Source organism: Ochotona princeps, chromosome 9, assembly GCF_030435755.1.
Source record: "Ochotona princeps isolate mOchPri1 chromosome 9, mOchPri1.hap1, whole genome shotgun sequence".
In the NCBI taxonomy this organism is placed as follows: Eukaryota; Metazoa; Chordata; class Mammalia; order Lagomorpha; family Ochotonidae; genus Ochotona; species Ochotona princeps.
Window position 1 is genome coordinate 13,682,060 of NC_080840.1, and position 17,270 is coordinate 13,699,329.

Consider the following 17,270-nt stretch of genomic DNA (forward strand, 5'->3'; position numbering starts at 1 on the left):
TTGAAAGTTGTATAAATAACGGTTGTGTAATGTGTCTCCCTTCTACATTGTAACAATTGCTTCTATCTACATAAATAAAGAACTACTAGAAAAAGACGCCCAGTATCTCAGGTCTCATTCCACTGGAGTCTGCGTCCAGAGGTGGAGGAGGGAGGAGGCCTCCCAGCTGGGAGCTGGAGAAGCCTGGGCTGACAGTTCCTTGGAGTTAGAAAGGACTGAGCACAGCCAGTTGGGTTGGGGTTTTAGAAATTGCTCCCTCCTTGTAAAAGCCGTTATGAGGCACATCAAGAGTTCAGCTGCAGTCTTGCCCTTAATTCTGTCCACAGCCCCTGCCTGGGTTGGGGAAGCAGGGATGGAGAACTGCCTCCAAACGGAGTCATTCCCAGACTGGACTCCTCCACCCCAATGATCAAAGCTCCAGCCCAGAGAACTCTAAACCCCAGGCCTGTCTGTGGGCTGTGTGCTTCCCAGGGAGGTGTCCTCAGAAAGCAAGCTGTCACTCCAGAGGGGCCTCTGTGACATCTAAACGCTATCCTGAGTGCTCAGTATTTCTTCTTGGCTTGGTTTATTCCTGCCACTCACTGTAACTCAAAATAGCTTGTTCAGCTCCACGTCCCCAGTCAACCCTGGCTCTGGGCTGGCTGCGGTTGTTCCCTGTTGATAATACCTGCTGTCAACGTGCTGCGCCGAGGACGATCACGTCCAACAGGCCGCACAACTGACTGGACAACAAAGACCAAGAACAGTCAGGCATCCCAGGTCACCAAGCTGTTTTTATTAGGGCAAGTGTGTCTACGTCCCATAACTGATTTCACCTGCGAGCCAGAGCGGAGCAGTGTCTCCCCTACATGGGCCTCTCCCGGGGTCTGGTCACGACATGCCACCACAGTGGGGGCAAATCCCCTTCCTTCCGGGCAGGGGGCAAAGCTTCTGTCTTGGGACCACCAGGTGGGGTTTCGTCCTGCAGCTGCTTAACCTAGAAGGGACAAGGAGAGCCATAGTTATTCCAGGAGTTGAACTGACTAGAAATCTCGTTGCTGCCACTTCCTGACACACCACACGAGCCTCGTACTCAGAGCTTTTATATGAGGCTCCTTCAAGTCTGTGGACAGATGGAGTCAGACAGTCCACACCTTCCACCAGCATCCTTGTGCGATGCTCAGCATGTTTGCACACATCCGATTCTCCCGAAAACCGTTCTTCAAGCAGGAGTGCAGAACCTTTCTTCTGCCACAGGGCATGTGGACATTTAAAACCTCATTTGCATGCCGCAGAAAGCTCTCTGCTTTTGTAGCTTTTATAAACATCAGCCCACCACAGATGCAGTGAGGTTCGAGTCCTGCCTGTGGCTGCCTTGGCAAGGGTTATGGGCTTCACACAGCTTACAGCTCAGACAATGCCCACCTGTCTTAAAGGATTTCCCATCCTTAAGACTGCGAGCTGATAAGAAGCCCTCCCCACTTCCTCTTATTCTTGAAGCAATAACAGGGTCTCCTCTATCCGATCCCCCTAAGCTCCACTTAGCAGGGCTCACCCTGGGCTCTTCAAACCCGGGATGGCACACTGGGGAGTGACTGTAAAGCAGCTAGAGCATGCCATGTTACAAAGGCACGCGTGGAAGCAATACGTAGTTTTGACTGGTTTGTTGCTCAGCTACTCCCAGTTCCTAGCAATCTCAGAGACGCAAAGAGGAGGCAATGGAAACAGAAGCTCCCCCGAGCCAACAGGAACCTCCCCAACGTGGGAGCCACTGAAGGATGTGGGGCGACAGGGGCCGAGGCATGCTTTTGGGGAGGAGGGTGCTCAGAGCGATCACTGCTGAACAAGCCTGCCGCCGACCGGGAGTAACCACACTCCAGGCTTCCCAGTGTTGCGACAGTCCTTCGCAGACCCCCAACCTCGCTCACGGGCTTCCGGTGTCAACATCCTGGGCCTTATCCCAGGGCCAGCAGAGCTTCCAAACCATCCACTCCACTGTGCACTCCCCAGTGCCCACCTGCCCTGCTCCCCACTCCCATGCATCGGCCTCCTGGTACTCCTGCCACTGCCCAGCTGAGGCTCCTCATGGCAATCACAGTCTTCTCCAGACAACTGACACACTGTGTCATCGACCTTCAAGCAGGGACTGGGACAGCTTAGTGCTACCAAAGAGAAAACAAACATGGGGACGAGCTAGTGTCCAGCAGGCCTGCCTCACCAGCTCCTCCGGGGACTCCATCACGGCATGTCCACACACACTGTGCCCACTCCCACTGATCATTCCTTTTTTTTAAAGATTTATTTTATTTTTATTACAAAGTCAGATATACTGAGAGGAGGAGAGATAAAGAGGAAGTGGAGCCACCGGGATTAGAACCAGTGGCCATATGGGATCAAGGCGAGGACCTTAGCCACTAGGCCACGCCGCCGAGCCCATTTTTTTTTTTTTAGATTTATTTTATTTTTATTACAAAGTCAGATACACTGAGAGGAGGAGACACAGAGAGGAAGTGGAGCCACCGGGATTAGAACCAGCGGCCATATGGGATCAAGGCGAGGACCTTAGCCACTAGGCCACGCTGCCGAGCCCCGATCGTTCCTTTTTAAAGTAACGAAATGGGAGCTAACATAGAAGTCTGTCCATTTCAAAACTTCTAACCCAAATGTACTTACCTAAAGTTTTGTGTCCAGTTATAATGGAGGATGAATTCCTTTCCTGTTTGTTTTTTTTTCTTTATACTCTTTCCTAAGGAGCTCAAACATTTCCAGGACTTACTTAGGTATTTTAAAGATTTATGTTATTTATTTGAAAGCCAGAGTGGGAGAGAGAGACAGAAACCTTTTATCTGCTGGTCCACTCTGCACTGCCTGCAACAGCCGGGAACTCCACTTGTTTCCCAGGTGACGGCAGGAACCCAAGCACTAGGCCATCACCGCTGCCGTCGGGTGCCTTAGCAGGAAGCTGCACTGGAAGTGGAGGTAGAACTTGGCCCCAGACTCTCCCCTAGGGGAGGCAAAGCACCCCAGGTGCTGGTCTAACTTGGTGCCCCTCCAGAATTTACTGAAAAAGAAAAGCACACACCTTTCTATTTCTACACAAGATCTTTCCCTGGAGCTTGACTGCTACACCAAGTTGCTGCTGACGTCTGGGGGATGTTTAAACCTCTCATTCCCAAACTGAATGCTTGGTTGTCTGACTTTCCACCCTCTCTCACTGCCAACATTGAACTCCAGGTGTTAAAGCTTAGAACCTGGAAAGCATTTAGTGCCCCTGTCCCTCACACACCCATCATATCCAAACAATCTTCACATCCTTTCAAAAGACAACCTGACTGAATTTCCTTCCACATTCACTACATCCACCAAGGTGTTAGCTACTGTAACTTTCTGACCAAATTAATGTAAAAACCCCAAGCCGGTCTCTTCCCTGGCCCTCTCTGGTACACTCCTCACACTGCTGCAAAATTGAGTTTTTAAAAATTTAGCCAACTAGGGCCAATGCCATGGCAGCGTAGCTAAACCTCTATCTGTGGCGTAGGCATCCCATATGAGCACCAGCTCATGTCCTGGCTGCTCCACTTCCCATCCAGTTCCCCACTTGTGGCCTGGGAAAGCAGTGAAGGATGGTCCAAGGCCTTGGGCCCCTGCAACCATGGGGGAGACCCAGAAGCAGCTCCTGGCACCTGACTGACTCAGCTCCAGCCATCATGGCTATTTTGGAAGTGAACCAACAGATGGAAGATCTCTGTGTGTGTGTATGAACCTGCCTTTCAAATAAAAATATCTTAAAAAAACAAACAACAACAACAACAACAAAAAAAAACCCTAAGTGACCACCACAGGCTAACTAGTAGGGAAGCTGAGGGGAAAGCAAAATTTATAGCCAAAGGGTGAGAGGCCTGGGAAGGAAGACAGTGTCCCACCTCTGTAAGCTGGCAGAAGGTGTTAGGTGGGGAAGCCAAGGGCCAAGCCAGGGTCGGGTGTCTGCACGCAGGCCTGTGCTGACCCAGCTGCCCACCAAGCACCAGGACACACACCTCTTGTCCCCAGCTTTCCTGCTGCAGCTTCTTCCACTGCTCCCTCTTGGCGAAGTAATCAGGATACATGGCCTTCTCCGAAGGATGCCAGTAATCCAGGCACCAGTCTGGAACCTGTCAGGAGAGGAAACCATGGCTCACTCCACACGGCACATTCACATGTCACTAACAGGTCTGCCCAGGAGACAGGAGACCAAGACCACAGACTGCACTTTTGTAAGCTTTTCAATGATAGCCTGCTTCGGAATGCCAGCAGCCAACAGCAGAGGGTATCCAGGGATGAGAGATGAAGGAGAATGCCTCAGTGAGCCAGCCTGACCTGGCAGAGAAGCCAACACCTCAGGAAAAGGAGCTGCCCCATGCCAGGAAGGTACCCACAATGCTGCCCTTCCCAGGGCGTGCGGTGTAGACAGAGGCTGGGGAAGCCAGGCCTGCCTTCCAGGAGATGGTCACCTACCTTATAGCACTCGTATCGCTCATAGGAGGTGCCCCCAGGAGAGTCGGGGAAGATGTACGGCTGGGGGTGCTGATGGCACCAGAACTCTTCCTCTGCCTCCTTCAGCAGCTGGGTGGCTTTCATCATGTCCTTCTCATTCTTGTGTTCATCAAACCGCGCTCTCATCAAACATGCAAAGTACCGGTACTTGTCCCTTAAACCAAAATGGTGGGAGATCATTTGAAAGACTACATGTATGTAGGTTGTAGACTACGACCTACATCAGTGCAAAGTGACTGTCCAACGCAAGGCTGTACTCTGGGAGGACTGCAGTGGACAGTCAGTGTGCATGGGACTGCAAGGATGGTCAACAGGCACGGGGCTGCAGGACGGTCAGTGAGGCTGCGGGGACGGTCAGTGAGGCTGCAGGGACAGTCAGTGAGGCTGCGGGGACGGTCAGTGGGTATAGGGCTGCAGTGGACAGTTAGTAGGCATGGGACTGCAGGATGGTCAGTGGGACTGCAGGGATGGTCAATGGGCACGGGGCCTCAGGATGGTCAGTGAGGCTGCGGGGACGGTCAGTGGGTATAGCGCTGCAGGGACAGGTGGTTAGTGGGCATGGAGCTGCAGGATGGTCAGTGGAGCTGCAGGGACAGTCAGTGGGCATGGGGCTGCTGGGACGGACAGTCAGTGGGCACGGAGCTGCAGGGATGAATGGTCAGTGGGCACAGGGCTATAGGGACAGAGTGGGCACGGAGCTGCAGGGATGAATGGTCAGTGGGCACAGGGCTGCAGGGACAGACAGTGGGAACGGGGCTGCAGGGATGAATGGTCAGTGGGCACAGGGCTGTGGGGACAGACAGTGGACACGGGGCTGCAAGTGGGAAGAGGAACAACTTCTGTTGTATAGCACAGGAGAACAGCCATCGCTGAAAGCAAGCACTACCCCAAGCAGAGAGTACTTTGCCCATTCCCAACACAAAGCCCTGTGTGCGCAGTTACAGAGGGACCACCCCCCCACCATGTACTGAAACACGGCATTCCACTGTACTCTAGAAATACAGGCAGTTGTGTGTCAGTAAGAAATATAGATTGAAATCCAGCCTAACCATTGTTCTCCTCTCCTCCAACCAAGAAATGGCAACTTCACAAGGAAAAGGAGAATGAGCCAGAGGGAAAAGCCACAGCCTCTGTAAGACCATCCAGTACTGTGTCACAAACCTCCTGAATTTCCTCCTGTCTTGTGCTGAAACTGGGACACGCAAGGTTGGCTGGAGAGAACTGCATGGTGAGCACAGCAGGGGCCGCTTGGCCCGCACAGATCTGGTCTGAACGCTGTCCGTTCTGCAGGAGGAGCTGATGCAGGAGGCTCCGCCAGCACCCCATGCCCTCAAGGACAAGCGCTGGCAGCTGGCCTTTTATAACGAGACCAATCATTCTCAATGCTGTCAGTTTCCATGCCATTTCACCAATCATCAGGGGCTGCTACACCTCAAAAAGTGGCTTATCAGCTTTAACTGGACACCCAGTATCAAATCAAATGGCAAATTCTATCAGATAAATGAAGAAGGAAAACTCAAGGAAAAAACAAGCTATTCATCGTTCCTGGTCATCCTCCTGCCTAACAAAAGCAAACACACCAATAACTTTCTACTCGGAAATCTGCAACCTGGGTACCAGGGTACCCTCTGCAAATTCCTCCAGACCTGCTATTTTCCGTTTAGAGGTTCTTTCACGCCCTTCCCTCCCCCCTCAAAAAAAAAAAACTTCCCCTTGAAGATGGTGACTGCTTAGTGGGCGCTGGGTCCTTCGTCCATTCAGGCAGTCCTTCAAGTTCGCTGCAAGCGGCGCATATGGGATTCGAACGCAGGCCCCAAGACGGGCTCCGGGGTGCGCGAGGCTGCCGCCTTCCCTTTCGTCCCCAAAGTCCTTGAGCCGCCCGCTCCCTCGGGGCTTCGCAGCCGGCGCCCCTGCGCTGCCGCCCGCCGCCCCGCGTCCCTCTCTCCCACCTGTGGATGCACCACGACTCGAGGTGACGCAGGGCGCGCTTGTAGAGCCGCAGCACTTTCTGCTGGTGCGTCAGGTAGGCCCCGGCGGCCGACAGCGCCATGGCGGCCGTCCCTCAGCCGGCCGACTGCAGCAGGGAGGCGGGCACAGGCGCCGGAAGGGCGGGGCGACGGGCAGCCGCCTGCGCGTCCGCTTCCGTCCGGGAGGCGCCGCTGCCGCCGTCATGAGTCGCTTCAAGTTTATCGGTAAGACCCGTCAGGCTTGCTCAGCGGTCCCGATCCTCTCCTGGAGACCCAGGACTTGCACCCTCCGGCTTTCGGGAAGCTGGGAGGACCCCTCAGGGGAAGAAGAGGGTACAGGGAGACCTCTAGGGACGGATAGGAAATATTCTGGCTCTTCTTTCGGGGGCTGGCGTCAGGTCTGTGTGTTCATTTTGTGGGATGCATGAGCAATACAGCTGTGGCTCTGGTCAGCGTCTGTGCTGTATTGTTTTAGCTAAAGAAACCAAGCCCTGCAGGGCCAGTCGCTCTTTTGCCCTCCAGCTTCGTGCACCTGCCACCCCTTGTCAGGGACCAGGAGATGAGGGATCCATTCAGCAAATCCTCCCATCACCATGCCTCTGGTGGGCATGGCACTGACCTAGGCACACGAGGCGCAAGACCTGACCCCAGCTCCCCTGGCATCTGGTGGAGAACACAATGAGGAACAAAACCGTTTGGCAGGGCCAGTCATGGCTTCAGCAGCCACAGAGCCAGAGGGAGAATGCAGCAGGCTTCAAAGGGGGCTGACGCCTTACGCCCAAGCCCTGGGCACAACGAGGGACATCGTGAGGGCTAGGGTGGCACTGCGGCTCCGGGGTGCCTCGCAGTCTTATGTGACCCAGTAAAGAGCGGAATTTTACTGGAGGCGTTTCAGCAAATCTTTGGGTGCCAGTTTTGTGCTGGGCGTTGTGGGCTGCGGGTAAAGCCGGCAGGATCCTGCGTTGGGGGCTTCCTGCTCCTCCTAGGTGGGAAATGGTCAGGATCCCATCTCTGCTTTAGGAAGGTAACTTGGTAACTGAGTTTGAGGAGGATGGGGAGAAGCAGGGAAGTATTTCAAACTTGAACTAGGGCAACGGAGACGGGGGGTGGAGGGTGTGCTCAGCGTGTCACAGCCTGTAACGGAGAATGAACAGAAGTACCTAGGGTTTCAATAGTAACGAAGGCCGAACCGGGGTGGCTGTGGGTGGGAGAGGCAGCCAAGTTCATTGGATTAGGTTAACTTTGAGTTCCTTAGAAGGCACCCAAAGGGAGGCCTGGAAATGTAGTCTGACATTCAGGAAAGTCGGCATTATGAATTTAGGTCTGAGAGTTATTTAGTTTTTATTTTATTGGTTTTATTTTGAAACGTAGAGTTACAGGGGAGGGTTTGGTGAGGAGAGAGAATGAGATTGCGTCTGCTCGATCCACTTCCCAAATGGCTACAACAGCCAGAGCCAGGAGCCAAGAGACTCTTCCAGCTTTTCCCACATGGGTGCAGGGGCCCAAACACATGAACCGTCTTCTGCTTTCCCTGGCATTTAGCAGAAAGCTGTATCGGAAGTGGAGCAGCTGGGACTTGAACTGGCACCTATATGAAATGCTGTTGCCTCAGCACCACAGCGCCAGCCCTGAGTTATTTTTCTTTGTAAGATTTATTTACTTGACAGGCAGAGTAGTAGAGAGAGGGAGAGACAGAGAAATACTCTGCTGGTTTACTCTCCCAAGTGGCTGCAGTGGCTGGGGCTGGGCCAGGTCAAAGCCAGAAACCTGGAACTCTGTCTGGTTCTCCTGTGTGCATAGCAGAGGCCCAAGCACTTGGGCCATCTGCTGCTGCTTTCCCAGGTGCAGGAGCAGGAAGCTGGATCAGAAGTGGAGCAGCCAGGACTTGAACTGGAGCTCTGCGACAAGATGCCTGCATCACAGCCAGCAGCTGAGCAGCTGCGTGGCCCTGGCCTTGGGCTGAGAGTTATTGTAAGCCATGTTTTTCCAAGGACAATGAACTGAGAACTGCAGAACTATTTTCTTTTTCAGGCCTATTTGCAGTTTTTTTTTTAAAAAAAGGAGGGAGACTCTATTACGTCCTTGAAAGAAGTTTGAAAAGTGCTGCCAGGGCACTGGGGTGTAGTTTGGGAGGGGTCCCTGAAGGCTGTAAGGCACTGCTTGGGATGCAGTGTCTCCACCCCTCCTCCCAGCTGTGATGTACTTGATGGCAGAGATGAGGTAAGGACCTCGGGAGCCTCCACAAAGAGAAGACACTTGTTTGTTCTTTTGGAAGAGTGTGTGTGACCTAGAACTCCAGCTTCGAGTCATGGATGCTTCAGGCCACCCTCTGTCTAGCCTCTGTAGGCTTTCTCTGCAGTCTGCTTCTGCCCAGCCTTCCAGCTTCTTCCCGTCTCTGCTCTCTGTACATCTGTCTGTACATGCTGTTTCTTACAAGGTTTCATGGCAACAAATTGTGGTTGAAATGCTCCCCCCACTTCCCATCCCAGTCTCTCATCCTAGTTACCTTCCTGTCTGAATTCTGCCTGGGGTTGTTTGTGGCAGTCCCTTGTCGGCATGCCGATTGGAGGCCTGGCGTCTCCACTTCTGAGCCACCTACCTGAGAGTGATCACAGGCAAGGCACAGGTAATGGCTCCTGACTCCTGGCCCAGTCCTAGCTGTGGCTGGCATTTGGGTAATGACCAGAAGATGGAAGATCTGTCTTCCTCTCTCTGCCTTTCAAGTAAATAAACACAAATAATTCTCTTTTTTTGAAGATTTATTTATTTTTTATTGGAAAGATATACAGACAGGAGGAGAGACAGGAAGATCTGTCTGTTGATTCACTCCCCAAGTAGCCTTGGTGGCCAGAGCTGTGCCAATCTGAAGCCAGGAGTTTCTTCCAGGTCTCCCACGCAGGTGCAGCGTCCCAAGGCTTTGGGCTATCCTCGACTGCTTTCCCAGGCCACAAGCAGGAAGCTGGAAGGGAATTGGGGTGCCGGGATATGAACTGGAGCCCTCATGGGAAATCTCAGGTGGTGCAAGGCAAGGACTTTAGCCCCTAGGCTACCACACTGGGCCCACAAATAATTCTTTTAAAAGGGAAAAAGAAGCTTCCTAGCCACTCTTTACCACATTATTCATAATGTTTTCCTTTCTCACTAGGTAGGCCAAACTCTTACAAGGTGTGTGCTCTGTGATGTTTATATTGTTTCTCAGGGGCTTAGTACAGTAGACATTCAACAGAATTAGAGTGTGTTGTTTCTTGTTTTAGTGGTAAGGTAATGAGAAAATCAGTAAAGAATCAGAACTAGATAATCTAGAAAAGACCTCTTAAATCAGTGAATTGATTGGAATAAATAAGTGGAGCCACTTTTTCTGCTTGGTCTCCTTCTAAGGTAATCATGCTTAAAGTGTAGCTTCCTTCATTTTTAAAGGTGTGTGTGTGTGTGTGTGTGTGTGTGTGTGTGTAAAAACACAAATATCAAGATTTTTCCTTTTGGTGTATGTATATTTTGGGTGCTTATATATTTCTTTCTTTGAAAGAGTGGCTGGTGCTGTGGGTCAGTCAGTGAAGCCACCATCTTCAACGCTTGCATCCCACATGAGTGCCGGTTCAAGTCCCAGCTGCTCCACTTCTAACCCAGCATCCTGTTAATGTGCCTGGAAAAGCAGCAGATAATAACCCAAGGGTTTGGGTCTCTGCACCCATGTGAGACATCTGGAAGAAGCTGCTGGCTCCTGACACCAGTTTGGCCTGGCCTAGTGCTGGCTGTTGCAGCCATTTGGAGAGTGAACCAGCAGATGAAAGATTTCACTATCTACCTCTCCCTGCTCTTATCTCTCTCTCTATGTAATTCTCCCTGTAAAACAAATTAAAACAAAAAATATATATATATATATATATATATTTTTTTTTTTTTTTTTTTTTTTTAAAGACAAGAAGGAGCAGTCTGGAGGGAAGTGTCTTTACCAGCTGTTGGTTCACTCCCCGATGAAGTACATCATCTTCTGTTGCCTTCTAGGCATTTCCAGGAAGCTGCATCAGAAGCAGCTTAGCTGGCACTGCCATTTGGGGTTTCAGGCACCGGCACCCCAAGTGGTGGTTCAACCCTCTGTGCCACAATGCCTGCCTCTGTGGGTTTTCTTTTTCTTTCTTTTTTTTAATGACATATTTTCTACATTCTGTCTTTGTAATATGACCTTCTGTGATATTTAATCTTATGACTCTGGCATTTTAAAAAGTCTGCCTGTGAACCACTGATTTCCCAGCCTACTAGTGAGTTATGAACAATACTTTGCAAAACACCAGGTCAGTGTGGGTGCTGGTTCTAATCCAGATCCCCCGCTTCCAATCCAGCTTCCTGCTTGTAGCCTGGGAAAGCAGTAGAGGACGACCTAAGGCCTGGGACCCTGCACCCACATGGGAAACCAGGAAGATCTCCTGGCTTAAGTTTGGCTCAGTTGCAGCCACTTGGGGAGTGAACCAGTGGATGGAAGATTCTCTCTGTCTCTCCTTCTCTCCTTTTTCCAAGAAAAATAAGTAAAATCTTTAAAAAAGAAAAACACCGGTTCCTGAAAAGTGAAGCCAAGGCCATATAGCAGCCTGCGATTTGGGAGTAGGACGAACAGCTGTTCCCAAGTGGGGACCCTGCTGTGTTTCTCGCTTCTGTCTCACAAAACTAGTTTACCCCTGAAGTCTGTACCCACTTTTTAATGTGGGAAGTACAGGAAGCAGAGCTATCTGCTTATTATGGGAAGCAGGTATTAGCTGCACCCTGCCCTGGGACACGTCTCCAGCAGCCTGAGACAAATGCTTGGGCTTTATCTGAGTACTATGTCCACAAGCAGGGAGCTGGATGGGAAACAGGGCTGCCAGGACATGAACTGGTGCTCATATGGGATCCTGGTGCTTGCAAGGCAAGGATTTAGCCACTGGGCCATTACGCCACTCCCTGCCTTCCATGTTCTGCAGAACAGAAATTATGTCTTACTTATTTTTGTATCCCATGTGTCTGATCCAATTTCTGAGCTGTCCTGGATATTGTTTGATAAGTGGCTATGTCAATGAAAAGTTTAGTAACAGGAGGTTTTATTTAAAGTAAACATTTTACCTGTGAGGTGGGTGCCAGGTTTGTGAGCCCTGGCAGTGGGAGATCTAGCAGGGCTTGGGTCACCTGACCTGGTCCTGGGGCCAGCCTGTGAGGTGGGTGCTGTGTTCGTGAGCCACAGGGCTGGGGGATCTGGCGAGGCTTTGGATGCCTGGCCCGGGTCGTTGGGCTCACCTGCAAGAACATGTCCAACTTAGTGAAAAAGATACAGCAGTGGACACAGGCCCTGTTGTGAAAGGAGAATATGGCAGCTCATTTGGTGTCATAGAAGGAGAATAGAACAAACTGGACAACTGCCCTAGTCAAACGATGACAGCAAAAAATATTGGTAAATGGAGACTTGAGGCTTACTATGTCATCCAGTAGACATTGGGAGGGTGACATCATCCTTGGATCAGTGAAATAGCATTTCAAAACTATCCAAACCACTTGGACAGAACCCTCGGAATATGTCTGCATGGAGACTCTAGGTTGATATGAGGTGGCGATTCCTCATCCTTGGGTACTGGGACATTGGGAAAGTCATGTGTGGCTTCCCCCTTTGTCTCTCTCTTCTTTTCTAAGAAGAAATAGCAGCCTGGGCCCGGTGCCGTGGCCTAGCAGCTAAAGTCCTCGCCTTGAAAGCCCCGGGATCCCATATGAGCGCCGGCTCTAATCTTGGCAGCTCCACTTCCCATCCAGCTCCCTGCTTGTGGCCTGGGAAAGCAGTCGAGGACGGCCCAAGGCTTTGGGACCCTGCACCCGCGAGGGAGACCCGGAAGAGGTTCCTGGTTCCCGGTTTCAGATTGGCACACCGGCCCGTTGCGGCTCACTTGGGGAGTGAAACAACGGATGGAAGATCTTCCTCTCTGTCTCTCCTCCTCTCTGTATATCCGGCTTTCCAATAATAATAAAATCTTTAAAAAAAAAAGAAGAAGAAGAAATAGCAGAATTGGAGACAATGAGTTCACCCAATTTTCCCTAAACCTCAATTCTTCCCAACCTGATCAACCATGTAATCATTATAAAAATTTAAATTAAAAAAATATTAAAAAATAAACATTTCAAATAGACTCAAGGTTTAATCAATCATTTATTTTTTTTCTCCATAGATATTGGTATCAACTTGACAGATCCTGTGTTCAGAGGAATTTATAGGGGAGTTCAAAAGCACCAAGGTAAATGTTTCTTTTTATTAGGATAGTTTCTCTGTGAAGACACATTTTCTGCCTCCAGGAAATCCTAAAAAGCATAATCCACTCTTACAATGGAAATGTTAAAGCACTCATTGTACATTGAAAACTCATTACAAACTGAAACACATATAAACTATAGTGGTAAGCCATGACCATGAACATTTATACAGCACAAAGTTTTAATTACGCCTCCTTTTTTTTTTTTTTTTGAGGTTTAGTTTTGAATATAGAAATTTAGTTGACCATGTGCACAAAAGCCAAATAATTGTTGCTGCGTAGTCTGTTAAGCAGTTGAAACGCAAGGCATATGGCACAGAAATCAGTTACTTAGAGTAAGTATATCTAGCTTTAGCAGGTGGCAGTATGGCATGATTCCAGAGGAGGTACCTGGTGCTTCGTCCCGCCTTTGCTCCTTTCCTGCCATCTCGGCGGAGGTAGCAGCTGCGTAGGTGGGAACAGGTGGTAGCACGTCAGAGATGGGTGGGAAGCCTTGCCAAGAGCAAAACCACTCCATTTGTCATACCAGTTCGTTCCAAAAGCCGCTTTGTCTATTGAGAGGTGACTTAAGCAGAAAATGATAGCAACTACTTTTTTGAAAGCAGAATTCCTACAGTAAGACAATCTGAACGTTGCTTCAGAAAAGTGACTATACTATGTAAATGCAAATAGGAAAACTAGGTTTTGTGCTTACGGATGAAGTAGCATTGTCGAACTTCAACAGGTGAAGTCAGAAGGTGGTCTTACTGTGCTTCCACGTGGTGGTAGGTGAAAGGTTTCCTAGTAGGGAATGTTCGATACCACTTGAAGATAAATGTTAGTATCTTAACCTTTACCTCAAGATATACCTTTTGTACTGCGTGTAGATGCCTAGATAGCATGTTTTCTGTGTCATTTACCTATGTTTGAGGCTACTGAATAAATTCCACCATATTCTCTTTGTAACATTTAGTGGTTATCATACCTGGTGCCTGTTGTCCATACTCTTGTGTTTCTGTTTGTGCTCATTTTGTGTGTGCTTTTCAATATAATAAATTTCTTTTATTTTTGATGATGTTTACATAGTTAACAACAAGGCATGCATAAGCCAGAGTGGGTGTGGGTAGGTTGGGCTTTGCCACAGCATCAGCTGGCAGATGTTGGCACGGGGACAAATTCTGTCAAGTTAAACTGTAGAACCACCTAAAGAGTTTAAGATCTGGGAGTGGGCCCATTAGGGAATCAGTGGGCACCTCCCTCTTGGGTTGCCACTCCAGCTGGTGAGCATGAGAACCAGGAATGGGGCAAGCATGGTTAGACAGAGAGTGGTACCCGCTGGCAGGTGTGTGGGCTGGATAGTGGGGCTGATTGGGTTGAACTAAGTTTCAATGCCCATTAGCATGTATGAGAGCTGAATGTGATGTGGGAGTCTGTTGTACATACTGGCGGGCCTGATAGAGGTTATTGCAGGCAGCTCCCACTAGGCTGTAGCTTTCACTAGTTAGCATGAGGACAGAGTATGTGGTGGGCAATATCGGGCTGTGCTGCAACACCCATTACTCTGCGTAGAAGACAGGGCTGGAGATAGAACTGACCCAGCAATTGCATGTGCATAAGCCGATTAGGGCAACAGACTGTGTTGAACCCTGTACTGGCAAGCACACACAAGAATTAGGTTTCGGATCACCTCAGATGATTTCTCGGATTTCTTTGGGGATCCCCTCAACTGAATCACTGGACTCAGAACCCCAACTGTGGAGGGAATTGCAGGTTCCATGGTCTGACCGTGGAGTGCATCTGTGAGAGCTGGGCCTCCTCAGTGGCTTAGATGGAGCAGTGGACAGCATATCCAGGTGCACATGGAGGATATGGTAGTCCATTGGAGTCTGCAGAGGACACCTGGTACCATAACAGAACAGAGGACAGAACATATTGATCAACTACCCCAGCCAAATGTTGGCAGTTAATATCTGGGCAAATGGAGACTCCAAGGTGGACTGTGTAATTCAGAACTGTTGAACTCAAAACCTCTTGAACAGGACCCTCAGAGCATGCCCCACATTGGGGACCCTGGAATGACATTGGGTGGCTGTCCTGCATCCCAGGGTATGGAGGCGGTCTGGGAGGCTAGGTTTGGCTTCTCCTCTTGTATCCCCCTTACCCCCAGTTACAGGAAACAAAAAGGAGAATGTGGAAATAATGGTCTCATCCACCTTCTTGTAGCCCCTGACTCTTATCACCCTAAGCAAGTATATAAAAATCATCAAAAATAAAAAATAATCATTTTTTAAAGATTTTTTAAAATTTTTATTTATTTATTTATTTACTGATTTATTTTGCAAAGTCAGATAAACAGAGAGGAGAGACAGAGAGGAAGATCTATTTTCTGTCTGATGATTCACTCCCCAAGTGACCGCAATGGCTGGTGCTGCACCAATCCGAAGCCAGGAGCCAGGAACTTCCTCCAGGTCTCCCACGCAGGTGCAGGGTCCCAAGGCTTTGGACCGTCCTCAACTGCCTTCCCAGGCCACAAGCAGGGAGCTGGATGGGGAGTGGAGCTGCCGGGATTAGAACCGGCGCCCATATGGGATCCCAGCACTTTCAAGGTGAGGACTTTAGCTGCTAGGCCACTGCACTGGACCCAAAATAATTATTTTTAAAAAACAACATGAGGCATGCCCATGTGAACCATCAGTTAGGGTAGGCAGGATCAAGGAATGGGGGAAAGTGGATGAGACAGCTGTTTCCAATCTCCTTTTGTCTTCCTCTTCCTGTATCTGGAAAAAGTGGAGAAGAGAAGGGCAGAGAGCCGCTCTTAGCAGCCCAACCACATCAGTACTCAGGAATGGGGAATGGCTACCTGATGTCATCCCAGGGTCCCTAATGTGGAGCATGTTCCAAGGATACTGCTTAAGTAGTTTTCGTAGTTCTGAAATGCTACTGGTTTCATTGCTCCAAGGATGAAGAAATTCTTCCAAGGTCCATGGGCTGACATAGTCCACCTCAGAGTCTCCACTCGCCCAGATACTTGTTGTCAAAGCTTGGCCAGGAGAGCTATCCAATTTGTTCTGCCCTTCATGGTGCTAGATGTCCTCTGAAGGCTTCAATGACCGGGTTGTCTTGTACCCCACCCCATCCTGGCGCCTGCACAAGCCATTGTGGTATGGTTTGGCTAGGCCCTGCCTGGTCTGTGCCCCCAGACCCCAACCCACATACCTGCCGGAAGCAGCCTTGCCCAGCCTGACCAACACCAAGCTGACTTACATGCTCACCAGTGGGAGCTATGGCAAACCAGTGAGTTCCCCAAGTTCTCCCACCAGGCCCACTCCCAGACCCAGCTCTCACACATGCCAGTGGGTATTAGGCCCTTAGCTGGCACAGTCTACCCCTCCCCCACGTCGGCCTTTGCGTGTACTCGTGGATATTGCAACCCAGTCTGCCCCACACCTAATTCTTGGGTGCGCCTGAACGTGCTACAGCCTGGTCCAGCCCGACCTGTTCCCATGCCCAGTACCCATGAGTGTGGGTAAGTTCCGTGATCATGCCTTGCTCAGCCCTTCCAGCAAACCAGTTGGTATTGCAGTCCCACAAGGGTTAGCCCGTGATCCCCCACAGAATCTGCTCCCAGAGCTGGTTCTTTAGCATGCTGGTTAGTGTCATGGCCCAGCCTGACATGTTCCACCCCCTGCTCTGACACTCACTGATGGGCACTGTGGTCCAGCCCCAGCCAGTTCAGAGTGCCCCCTGGCAGATGTGAGAACCAGGACAGGATGCAGCACAGGCCAAGTAGGGCTGCAACGCTAGCCAGTTTGCATTACACCCAGGACTGGGGACAGCCCAGGCTGGGCTAGGCTGCAGTATCAACTAGCATGAGCTGAGACTGAGGCAGCCGGGTTGGATCAGGCTGCAACACCCTCTGGTGAATGCCAAGGTTAGGCAAAACATGCCACAGTAGCCACCAGCACACGTAACACTCAGGACAGAGGCAGCGAGCCCGGTACAGGGTCCTGCTAGACCACTGCTCCCTCTGGTGAGCAGCAGAGCTGGGACTGGGGGCAAACCAGACTGGGAAGTACTGTAACACCTGTTGGCGTACATGTAAGCTGGTTTAGCAGGAGAGCAAGGTTGGGCTAAGCGACCATTTCCATGGGTACATGCATGAGCCAGAGTAAGTGCAAGCTGGTTGGGCTTTGCCACAGCATCAGCTGGCAAGTGCTGGAAATGGGTGCAAGTCCTGTCAAGCTAGACAGCAGAACCACCTGGAAAGTGCAGGAACTGGGTCTGGGAGTGAGCCTATTGGGGAACTGTGGCCACACCTCAACTCTTCCCACCCTGAACAGTGATGCACATGAGCATGCATCCTTCTCAATTCTATAAACATCACCAAAAATAGAAGTTAAAAAAATAATAATATCAATGGGGAAAAAAAGGAAGGTTTTTGTTACTTAATGTTGAATGTGGTGAAAAAGCAAAACCAACAGTGAAGTGAAAATGAAGCTATCCCTGAGGGAAGGGAAGGATAGACACACAAAGAGCAATTTATAGAGAA

At 50.2% G+C, this 17,270-nt stretch overlaps 2 protein-coding genes across 3 annotated transcripts in view; one reads left to right on the forward strand and one right to left on the reverse strand.

The window, feature by feature from the left end:
• Positions 1-753: 753 nt before the first annotated feature.
• NDUFB9 (NADH:ubiquinone oxidoreductase subunit B9) lies at positions 754-6,594 on the reverse strand. The gene is made up of 4 exons (XM_004580718.3): positions 6,462-6,594; positions 4,474-4,666; positions 4,017-4,130; positions 754-976 (listed from the first exon to the last, which is right to left on the reverse strand). The coding sequence occupies exons 1-4, from the start codon at positions 6,560-6,562 to the stop codon at positions 845-847; spliced, it is 540 nt and encodes a 179-aa protein (XP_004580775.2). The 5' UTR covers positions 6,563-6,594; the 3' UTR covers positions 754-844.
• Positions 6,548-17,270, forward strand: part of TATDN1 (TatD DNase domain containing 1) — a 34,821-nt gene continuing 24,098 nt past the window's right edge. The window contains exons 1-2 of one of the 2 annotated variants that reach the window (XM_058668501.1): positions 6,548-6,704; positions 12,662-12,727. In XM_058668501.1, the coding sequence (XP_058524484.1) occupies positions 6,683-6,704; positions 12,662-12,727 (88 nt within the window). In that variant the 5' untranslated portion in view covers positions 6,548-6,682. The remainder of the gene's footprint in view (positions 6,705-12,661; positions 12,728-17,270) is intronic. The other variant, XM_058668500.1, reaches the window with a different exon arrangement.